This window comes from Tarenaya hassleriana, unplaced genomic scaffold, assembly GCF_000463585.1.
Source record: "Tarenaya hassleriana unplaced genomic scaffold, ASM46358v1 Cleome290, whole genome shotgun sequence".
Lineage (NCBI taxonomy): Eukaryota > Viridiplantae > Streptophyta > Magnoliopsida > Brassicales > Cleomaceae > Tarenaya > Tarenaya hassleriana.
The window spans coordinates 73106-84720 of NW_010966093.1; the positions used below are offsets into that span (position 1 = coordinate 73106).

An 11615-nucleotide genomic window follows, 5' to 3' on the forward strand; every position below is an offset into this window, starting at 1 on the left:
ATGGGCTTGAAAGTTGGGCCTTTGTTGTTGGTTGGACTTGGAGTGATGTTTGGGCCACTGATATGTTTTATTAGCCCATTTCTGAACTCCTCTTGAATCATACGCACGAAAGCCGCTTGCAGTTTCTTCACCCTAGCTCGAGTCAATGGCCCCTGCACTTGAAGTTCCTTTTGGACATTTGAATGTGGGGGAGGGGAGAATACAAACCGTGAGGCTGAAGCTTAGACTTAGCCCTCTTGCATGTAATGCATCTCCCACAGATTCGCTCCACATCTCTCTTCATATGTGGCTAGTAAAAATGTTCCTGCAACATAGACAACGTCTTGGCCACTCCAAAGTGTCCCATTAGTCCTCCACTATGAGACTCATGAACAAGCAAATCACGTAATGAACAGTGAGGAATGCAAAGCTTGTTCCCCCTAAACAAGAACCCATCATGTCGAAAATAACTACCAATAGCATGTTGCTCAGTCGACTCATATGGTTCCCTAAAGTCTATGTCCGATTCATAGAGTTCCTTGATATGCTCAAAACCTAGTAGCTTAGCATCCAATGTAGATAACAATGTGTGTCGCCTAGATAATGCATCAGCTACCACGTTCTCCTTTCCTTGCTTATAGCGTATCACATAAGGAAACATCTCTATGAATTCTACCCACTTAGCATGTCGACGGTTAAGCTTGTGCTGACCTTTCAAATACTTCAATGAGGAGTGATCGGTATGGATGACGAACTCCTTAGGCCATAGGTAATGTTGCCATGTCTGCAGCGATCGTACCAATGCATAAAGCTCCTTGTCGTAAGTCGGGTAGTTGAGTTGAGCTCCACTAAGCTTCTCACTAAAGAAGGCTATGGGTCTCTTCTCCTGCATTAGGACTGCTCCAATACCTACACCAGACGCATCACATTCAATCTCAAAGGTCTTTTCGAAATTAGGAAGCGCAAGGAGTGGTGCATGCGTCAACTTCCCTTTTAGGTCTTGGAAGGCTTTCTCTTGAGCTTCTTCCCACTTGAAACCCACGTCTTTCTTTATGATCTCCGTCAATGGGGCTGCGATAGTGCTAAAATCCTTGACAAATCGTCGGTAGAATCCAGCCAGTCCATGGAAGCTCCTAACTGCTCCAAGAACACTATCCACGTTGCTTAGAGCATTGATCAGCAAGAATCTTAAAACGTGGGAGGACTGTTTACCTCATGTTGAGTTTGCATATAATCGATCTGTGCATAGTGGTACTCGTTATTCTCCGTTTGAAATCGTGTATGGATTTAATCCGACGACTCCATTGGATTTAAGTCCATTACCTATGTCTGAACAAACTAACCTTGATGGTAAGAAAAAGGCCGAGTTTGTGAAGCAGATACATGAGAAGGCGAGGAAGAACATCGAGAGACGGACCGAACAATACATCAAGCAAGCCAACAAGGGGCGTAGAGAGGTCATATTCAAACCTGGCGACTTGGTGTGGGTTCACATGCGGAAGGAGCGGTTCCCTAGTCAAAGGAAGTCGAAACTCATGCCGAGAGGCGAAGGACCTTTCCGGGTTCTTGAACGGATTAACAACAATGCCTACAAGATTGAACTTCCAGGTGAGTATGGCATTAGTCCTACTTTTAATGTGGCTGATCTATCTCCTGTAGGAATCTGAGATTCCATTTGCGTCGTAGATTCCTTTTTTTCCTTTCTTTCCTTTCTTCCCTTTTTACCTTTGGACTCTCTCTTTGCCCGTTGCTTTTTGGGAGGTGGATCTGTCGAAGCAAATGCAGTGTATGGGCTTTTAACAGTCGTCTTTCTCTTGCGTGTCGGTCGTTTATTCTCACGGACGATGTAAGTATTATGACAGTTTATACTAGTTTGATTAGTCCGGCTATTCATAGTGTGTTTGATTGTTTTTTTTATTTTTACAGCATATCAACGAAGCAATGTATGAAATCCGTCAACGTGTGCAAAATCTGGAACCTGTCCACAAGAAGTTCTTTCTTTGTGACGTGCAGTGTTGTGAATACTTCAAGTATTGGGAAATAGGGCAGAAAGAACTCGACGGTATTGGACAATATATCAGTGGAGATTTACCACTTGGCGGTGGATCCCGAAAATTGGAGCATTACAAAGGTTTCATTAGTGTGCTGAATATTCCGTCATTGACAAATCCTGGCGTGTCTGTCCATTGGGTGACAATTAAAGTGGACTTCTCCAACACTCTAATTCAAGTATATGATTGCAACCGGAAGATGAAGGCGGCCACCCTTAAAGTCATTCACAAGTTATGCAGAAGTATCCCAGATGTCTTCAAGAGGAGCGGGACCAAACGAATTGACGTCTCATGCATGTTTTCCATGGAGGTAATGTCCGACCTACCTCAGAATGAAATAGGAAATGAATGCGGCATTTACAGCATCAAATATGCGGAGGCACTCTACAAAGGTGAGCCAAAATTATTGGAACAGGTGAACGATGAGATGATATATTTTATGCGGGAGAAAGTTGCATGTGATATATTTGCTAATGGCAAGGAAGTCACGGTACCTCCAGAAGAATGCCCAAAGTCTTCGTCATGAACCTCTTTTGTTCTTTCTACTTGCTCATTTTAATCAGGAACATCTTTGTCCCAGGATTTCTAATTAGGAACATCTTTGTACTTCTCATTTCTAAGTTGCCTACGAATGCTCATTTCTATTGTTCTTTGTACTTGCTCATTTTTAAAGCAACGTTTTTTCTAAAAATCCGTCTCACTCATCAACCCGTCTCACCCGTCTCACCCGTCAAACCGTCACACTCGTCAAACCATCTCACCCGTCAAACCGTCAGAATCGTCAAACCGTCTCACCTTACTTAATTTCGCAAATTTTTCAGTTGTAAACCTTAAACATATAGATAATAACCCTACTGAACAAGTGTCTTAACTTGGAACTCATCCTAACTCCCTACTTTCGAAACCCTACCTTATTTGAGACAATGTCCTAAACCCCAAACACAACACTAAGGTTTTAGTAGAGATTGTGTCACACATTGGTTAGGGTAGATGATATATTTTTTTCAGAGGAACTTCGAATAACAGAAACACGTTAAATATGTTATAATAACCCATTTACACCACATCGAACCGCCAAAACTTGATTTAGAGCAACTTTTTTTCTAAAAATCCGTCTCACCCGTCAAACCGTCACACTCGTCAAACCATCTCACCCGTCAAAACCGTCAGAATCGTCAAACCGTCTCACCTTACTTAATTTCGCAAATTTTTCAGTTGTAAACCTTAAACATATAGATAATAACCCTACTGAACAAGTCTGCCTGCATCGGTACTACATCGCAAAGTACCTCATCTTCATACTTACCAATGCGAAAAGGCACTCGAACTTGCTTGAATACCCGTGTCTCTCCACTATCATTAAGCCATTGTAGCTTATAAGGTCGTGGGTGTTTCGTAGTGGACAAGTTCAGCTTCTCTACAAGTGATGTGCTAGCCACATTAGTGCAGCTTCCACCGTCTATGATGAGAATACATACCTTGCCTTGGACATAGGCACGAGTGTGGAATATATTCTCACGTTGCTCATCTGTTTCCTCCTTTGCATTAATGTTGAGAGCTCTCCTTGCTACCAAAAGCTCTCCTTTGGCAGGAAATTGATCCATCCCATCACTAGCATAATCATCGTCCATAACTTTCGCTGGTTGAGAGTCATCGACCTCATCATCGTCGGAAACCAACTCACCATTGGTCCGTATCACCATTGTCCTTCGGTTTGGACATTCCCTCGCAAAATGCCCATTGCCCAAACATTTGTAACACTTAATATCACGAGTTCGGAGAGGAGGATTAGTGTTACCCGTATGTGTGTTCTTGTGCTTGGACACATCGCTCTTCGGTTCGTTAGTAGGGTGAGGCAACGAACGCTCCGGTTTGACATAGTCAGGACGAGAGCCTTGAGACGTGCTCCCAAATTTCTGACCCGATTTGCCCTTCCTCTTAAGCTGCTGCTCAATCTTGATGGCAAGGTGCAATAGATCCTCTATGTCTCCGTATTGGTGAGTTTCTACGCGGTCTTGAATATCAAGGTGTAACCCTCCAATAAACCGCTCCATGGTTGCTTCTGGATCCTCTTCTATGCCAGCACGGATCATAAGCATCTCCATCTCCTTGTAGTAATCTTCAACATTTCGATTACCCTGTACAAGTCTACGCAAACGTTGATGTACCTCACGATGAAAGTGTGCTGGTACAAAACGTCGCCTCATCGCATTTCGCATCTCCTCCCAAGTCACGATCGATCTTTCCCTATTGCGTCTTCTGGATATAACCAATTGATCCCACCACAAGAGCGCATAATCGTTGAATCTCGCAGCTGCTAGCTTTACCTTTTTTAGCTCAGAATATCGATGGCAATCAAATACCATCTCCACCTTTCGCTCCCACTCAAGGTAGATTTCTGCATCATTCCTTCCACTGAAGTTAGGAATCTCCATCTTAATACCGCTTAAGTCGTCATCTTCAACTCGCTCTCCTCGGCGTGGAGCTTGACGTGGCGCTCTCTGTGCAGGATAAGGATCGTGCTCAAATGCTTCTTCTTCCGGTGGTGGAAAGGGTTGAGCTTGCAAATTTGCTCGGTTGTTAATTTCCATCATATCCAGTCGTTGTTGCATTGTCTCCATCATGCGCTGTAAGCCTGCTATAACATCCATCAACTGTGGTCCATTGACATCAGCTGGTGGTGGTTCATTAGCACGTTCGTTTCCTGACATGATTAGAACTTATGCTGCAAACTAACAAGCGTCAGAAATAAACAGAAAGGGGACAAAAATTAAGAAGATGATAGAACCTCACAAACTCTCCAGAAAGTGTTTCACTCAGAGATATCACTCAAACTCTCCTTTTCTCCTTGTAAGGCCTTGTTCGAACTAAATCGAGAACTCTCAAGACTCAAACAACGGTGAACTGGTTAGTCTAAGCTTAACCCTTTGAGGAACAAGTACCTATAACACCTTAACTGTTATTAAGAATCCTAAAATCGAATTTTTTTTTTTAAGAATTAGAATGTAGTAAGGTTCTCGACATTATAGAAGCATAAAATTTAATTAAAAAAAAGAAACACTCTTTGAAAAATAAAACTTTTGAATTCAGAAAGATAACACTCTTTTTTTGTACTTTTTTTTTTGTAATATTTTTTTTTTCTCTTTTTTTTTTCTTCTTTCTTTTTTTTTTTTTCTCAAACTTTGCAACACAAAATTTCAAGAAAAACAAAACAAAATAAAATGATAAATAGAGGTAATCCTAGTTTAAACAAGAACGGGGCTCTGATACCAAATGATACGCACCCGGATCCAAGTTCTTATATGATAAACTAGGCGGTGGGTTTTGTTCTAAAACCCCTAAGTAACTTGTAACAAAAACTAGAACCCAAACCTGGAATAGGCCGTCTCTAACCCTTGTCAAACCCGACTTAGGAACTCTAGCCAACAGCGAAGGCGCCACAAGCACTTGCGGATTAATGCTTGATAAGCCGAAGAACACCAATGAATTCGATTGGAGTTCGAGATGTAGTTCTCAAAGGAACTTCAAGGAGAAAACTCTCAAATTTGATTAAAAGATAAGGTGTCTTACAAATGAGAATTTGGGTGCCTTATATAGGCTTACAAAAGGGAACATAATAATGAGAAATTTGAATAAAGAAAAAAAACATAATCATGATAAATTTGAACAAAGAGGATTTTGATTGAAGCTTTTGACTCTTGATTGAAACTTTTGACCATTGATTGCCTCCACTTTTGACTTTGGTAAGTTGGTGGATGTTGAGTCATTTCGGTGTCACGCTTACATCATCTCCTCTTTTGGGCTTTCAAGAAGCCTTATTAAGTTCATGGGCTTGAAAGTTGGGCCTTTGTTGTTGGTTGGACTTGGAGTGATGTTTGGGCCACTGATATGTTTTATTAGCCCATTTCTGAACTCCTCTTGAATCATACGCACGAAAGCCGCTTGCAGTTTCTTCACCCTAGCTCGAGTCAATGGCCCCTGCACTTGAAGTTCCTTTTGGACATTTGAATGTGGTCGGTCCTGTGTCCTAGTGATGTCCTCATCACTTAGAATGCATCCAAACATGTTTAGAGTGCATCCAAACATACTTAGAGTGCATCCAAACACACTTAGAGTGCATCCAAACACGTTTAGAGTGCGTCCAAACACTTTTAAAGTGCATCCAAACATGTTTAGAGTGCATCAAAATATTTTTAGAGTGCATTGAAACATGTTTAGAGTGCGTTGAAACATGTTTTGAGTGTAACAAAAGATGTTTAGAGTGCGTCGAAACATGTTTAGAGCACGTCAAAACATATTCAAAGCGCATCCAAATATGTTTAAAGTGCGTCGAAACATGTTTAGAGTGCGTCCAAACATGTTTAGAGTGCATTAAAACATTTTTAGAGTGCGTCGAAACATGTTTAGAGTTCGTCTAAACATGTTTAGAGTTCGTCTAAACATGTTTTGAGTGCAACGAAACACGTTGACTGCGTCCAAAAACGTTTAGAATGCATCCAAACATGTTTAGAGTGCGTCAAAACATACTTAGAGTGCATCCAAACATGTTTAGAGAGCATCCAAACATTTTTAGAGTGTGTCGAAACATGTTTAGAGTGTATCCAAATAGACTTAGAGTGCATCCAAAAATGTTTAGAGTGCGTCCACACACGTTTAGAATGCGTCCAAATACTTTTAGAGTGGAGTGCATCCAAACATGTTTAGAGTACATCGAAACATTTTTAGAGTGCGTCGAAACATGTTTAGAGTGCGTCCAAACATGTTTAGAGTGCATTAAAACATTTTTAGAGTGCGTCGAAACATGTTTAGAGTTCGTCTAAACATGTTTAGAGTTCGTCTAAACATGTTTGAGTGCGTCGAAATATGTTTAGAGTGCGTTGAAACATGTTTTGAGTGCAACAAAAGATGTTTAGAGTTTGTCGAAACATGTTTAGAGCACGTCAAAACATATTCAGAGCGCATCCAAACATGTTTAAAGTGCGTCGAAACATATTAAGAGTGCATACAAACATTATTAGAGTGCATTAAAACAATTTTAGAGTGCGTCAAAACATATTTAGAGTGCGTCAAAACATGTTAGAGTTCATCTAAACGTGTTTTGAGGGCAATAAAACACGTTTAGAGCGCATCAACACATGTTTAGAGTGTGTCAAAATATACTTAGAGTGCATGCAAACATGTTTAGAGAGCATCCAAACATTTTTAGGGTGCGTCGAAACATTTTTAGAGTGCATCCAATCACTCTTAGAGTGCATCCAAACATGTTTAGAGTGCATCGAAACATTTTTAGAGTGCGTCGAAACATGTTTAGAGTGCGTTTTAACATGTTTTGGGTGCAACAAAAGATGTTTAGAGCTCGTCGAAACATGTTTAGAGCACGTCAAAACATATTCAACGCGCATCTAAACATGTTTAAAGCGCGTCGAAACATATTTAGAGTGCATACAAACATGATTAGAGTGCATTAAAACAATTTTAGAGTGCGTCAAAACATATTTAGAGTGCGTCGAAACATGTTTAGAGTTCGTCTAAACATGTTTTGAGTGCACCGAAATACGTTTAGAGTGTTAAAGAGGATAACACAAATTGCTGAAGCCCAAGCCCACATCTCGACCCAACTTGACAAAGCCCATAGCTTGAAGATTCAGCCCAAGTCCATGCATATTAGGAAAGGTCGACATCAAGGGATCAAGCAATCTGATGAAGATTACTCTCAAACGGACACTTCCTTATGTTATATATGAGTTATTTCCTTATTTCCATATCTTCATATGTACAGATTGTAACTTCCTTTTGTGTATATTCTTTCCTTTCCTCTTGCTTAGCTAGGTTGTTCTATTTATTTTGTAAAAATATCATTCTTGAATATATGAGAAAATCTTTTCTTCTCTCTTGGTGTTCATCTCTCCTTCTTTCTATTCTGTCAGAATTCTCAAGTTCTAGGCTATCTAATCCAGCCTAGAAGCTCGTATTTCATCTCAATCTTCACTTAATAACATGGTATCAGAGCTATAAACGATCCAGGAACATCTTCTTCTCTGTTTCGGAATCAGTTTTTTGTATTTTTTTTTTTCACTTCTCTCTTATCACGTGATCCTATCATGGAAGTGATGAGGACATCGACAGCCGGTCTACTTTGGACAAGAACGAGGTACACCACACCGAGGATGAGGCAACTTCGGACAAGCAAGGAGACAAAGAAAAGCACAAAGGAGCAAGGGAGGATATCAAGCAAGGAGAGGCAACCAACGAATCAGTTTTTCCGATCATTCCCGACCCACCACTCACAAGGGAAAGAGCACGGAGTCTGCATTCAATAATCAACAAGTTCGTGGCCAAGACATTAGAGGCATCCAAAACTTGCGGAAGAAGCAACAAGAGCTTGCTCGTTTTTGAGCTCTTGTTGTCTACCACCTGATCCACCTAGGAGCATGTGCTTATGTTGCAGAAGACCTGAGCCAACACTTGAATCCTGCTGCATAAGATCACTTGAAGACAATGCATCTACATAAGGAATAGAGTTGACATCAATGCAACTCAACTTACCAAATTCGGAACACTCATTAAGGGCAATTTAGGACAACATTTCTGCAGAATCAAGTAAGGAAATCTCGCCATCAGATCAAGGAGGTGTTGGATACAAATAAGGAAATTTCGAAGACAACTCATCACTCAAGAAAGGCAAGTTCGGATATGAAGGAAATCAGACATAATACCTTGCCATTTCTTGCACTAGCCGTTGCTGATAGATTCCATGGAGATTTCAAGCTTTCCATTTCTCTCTTGCAGTCAATGCTTAGGTGGAAATGTTGCCATAGATTGTTGCTTAGGTGTTAATTCGTTTCCTTTTGTATTTTCCCTATCCTTTTCTATTTAAGCTATTGTATTTCAACTTTTTCCAGCAGATTTGATCATAATAAAAAAGAGCCCGGTTCAAGGACCATCGCGAGGTAATTCTATCTTTCTATTTGATTTCACTTTGGTATTCACTTTTTGTTTTGAAGAAAATCGAAAAACACAACAAGAAGTTCCACCGGTGAAGAGGTAATCCTAAACCCGATTCTTTTTCGTTTTTGCTTCAAGTTTCTGTTTCTATTTTGTCTTTGATTAACCCATCTTGGAAAAAAAAACAAATGATGATTATGTCAAGAGAAGAAGAGACTACCACATTGAAAATCCTACGAGGTATTCAAACACGATTAACTCGTCTTGAAAAAGAATGTATGCAACCTATGTTTGGGGGAATACACAACCTTCAATATGAAAGGTCAACGAATATGGATTTCAACAAGCCTAGAATTGAAAATCTGAGCCAAAAGAAAAGAGTTGTACATGATTGTGGGCGTTATGAGTATGAATATGAGGAAGAAAAGATCATCCGAGGGCAGCGACATGTCCAACGACATCAAGGTAACAAACCTGAACTAAAACCTCATACATTTGCGGGGCAAAATAATCCAGAAGCTTATCTCGAATGGGAGGAGCGGATGGAAGAAAATTTTGAAAGTTATGCAGGCTCGGATTATAGAAAGGTGCAATATGCCATGAGCAAACTCATTGGCAATGCATTGAATTGGTGGAAGCAAGAAGAGGCCATTAGGCGACGTGCACGTTACGACCCGATTATAACTTGGAAAGAGATGAAAGTGATAATGCGTAAAAGGTATGTATCAAAACACTATCTTCTTGAACTGCAATATAGATTTCGTAACATAGTGCAGGGAAGCAAGACGGTCGAGGAATATTTCGATGAGTTTGAACACCTTCGCAACCGTTTAGAAATAGACGACAAGGAGGAAGATGTCATGGCACACTTTTTAGATGGATTGGAACACAAAATTGCGAGAGAAGTAGAACAACATATTTACTATGATCTGAGAGGTCTCGTTCATGTGGCAACGCAACTAGAACATCAGATTAACAAGAGGTTAATGGGGAACATCCACGTCAAAGAACAAACATTGGCAAGCCACCACTTACCCAAAATAAAAGACAAAGGCAAGATGGAGGATCATAATGCTCATTACAAAGAGAGGATTGTTTCATCATCGAGGGATGACACAACAGCAGAAGATGTCAAAGAGGAGATTGAGTATCCATACAATAGAGATCTTCTTGTCACTACTCAAATTCCTAGCACCATTTTGAATCCGGGAGAACCTGAGCAAAGAGAAATGATATACAAGACATTGTGTACCATAAACAACAAGGTAAGTAGCCTAACTATGGATAACAGATCTGTTACTAACATGGTTAGTGGACTTATGCTTGAAAAGGTAGATCTCGATACGCTAAAGCATAAACAGATTTTGGAAAGTATCCGAGAGCCCTTTGGAATGGACTTTTCTCCCATCATCATCTCGGGTCTGAGAACTTCTGAGTTCTACATGGGTTTATTTTCAGGTTTACCTTCGAGAGTTTCCGAATGCCCTTTGGTTTGGAACTCTCCTTACCATAGTTTGCAGGTTAACCTCCAAGAGATTATGAGTATCCTTTGGCCTGGATCATCCATCGGTAACATTGTTCCTCTTTTCATTCTCATTTACGACAATTATTTGCGTGAATACTATGAGTGTCATGGGCAGGAGATAGAAGAATTTCGAAAGGAATACAACTATGAGAAACTTATTAAACGCACATATCACGCTAATGAGTTTCTTGTTCGAGATTATGTTATTAGACAGCAGGTACTGCAACTTGATGAAGAGAAGAACGAGTTAAAGCGAGAATTGAAGAGTCCAAGCTTTGACCAAAAACAATGTCTCCATTTCTCAACTCATGTGACAATCAACAAAATGGGTGACTATGAATCATTGGATGAGAGACATAAATCTCATGCAGAACACAAACACCACGTGGAATTACTAGATGGTCAAGAGATGGTACCAAGAAAGGAGCTCGAGGAAAGAATCGAGGGCATTCGCAACAAGGAGGTCGAAACAACCCCACTTCACAAAGCTGAGAATGTGGCCCAAGAACTAAAGGATATGTCCAAGGAACTAAGGGGTGTGAGGAAAGTAAGAATATACATGTTCAAACCTGGGCTAATCACAAATGGTGGTAACTTCGTAACTATTCTCATTTTCATATATGATTCCTGCTTTGATGAATACATAGCGCGGCTTGAGCAGCCAATGAAGATTTTTCAAAAGAAAAGCTTCTATGATGACCTCAAAGGATGCATGTGTTTCACTACTATGTTTATTTCCCTAGGTATTCTCCTTAGGTCACACGTAACACACCCTAAAGAATATGGTATGATATACAGAGTTACACCTATACAATTTAGACATATTTTAGGTGGAATCATTTGTTGGAGGCTAATCATGAATCAATACCCAAAGTGGCCACCTAACAGCCCATATGTCTTCATGCGGATCATGAACCCCGATTTAAGAGCACTTATCGGTAACTTTATTATTTTTATTCTTATTTATGACTATTGTCTTATTGAACACAATTCACGACCTGATCAAATACTAGAGACATTTCGAAAAGAAATCCTCAAAGAGAACACAAGCTGCACTAACATGTTTGTTGTCCAAGGTTTTGGAGATTAGTTTGCAGGTATTAATTTTTAACAAA

The 11615-nt window shown here is 40.2% G+C and overlaps 2 protein-coding genes across 2 annotated transcripts; one reads left to right on the plus strand and one right to left on the minus strand.

Annotated features, from left to right (window-relative positions):
- Nucleotides 1–1819: 1819 nt before the first annotated feature.
- LOC104818533 lies at nucleotides 1820–2556 on the plus strand. Its single transcript, XM_010548149.1, has 2 exons — nucleotides 1820–1825; nucleotides 1906–2556. The coding sequence occupies exon 2, from the start codon at nucleotides 1921–1923 to the stop codon at nucleotides 2554–2556; it is 636 nt and encodes a 211-aa protein (XP_010546451.1). The 5' UTR covers nucleotides 1820–1825; nucleotides 1906–1920.
- Nucleotides 2557–3241: 685 nt separating this feature from the next.
- LOC104818534 lies at nucleotides 3242–5572 on the minus strand. Its single transcript, XM_010548150.1, has 2 exons — nucleotides 5403–5572; nucleotides 3242–4755 (listed from the first exon to the last, which is right to left on the minus strand). The coding sequence occupies exon 2, from the start codon at nucleotides 4739–4741 to the stop codon at nucleotides 3242–3244; it is 1500 nt and encodes a 499-aa protein (XP_010546452.1). The 5' UTR covers nucleotides 4742–4755; nucleotides 5403–5572.
- Nucleotides 5573–11615: the final 6043 nt, after the last annotated feature.

Bases quoted from the DNA above. Each gene is read 5' to 3' on its own strand.
- LOC104818534 (XM_010548150.1), bottom strand. From the start codon at position 4,741: ATGTCAGGAAACGAACGTGCTAATGAACCACCACCAGCTGATGTCAAT.
- LOC104818533 (XM_010548149.1), top strand. From the start codon at position 1,921: ATGTATGAAATCCGTCAACGTGTGCAAAATCTGGAACCTGTCCACAAG.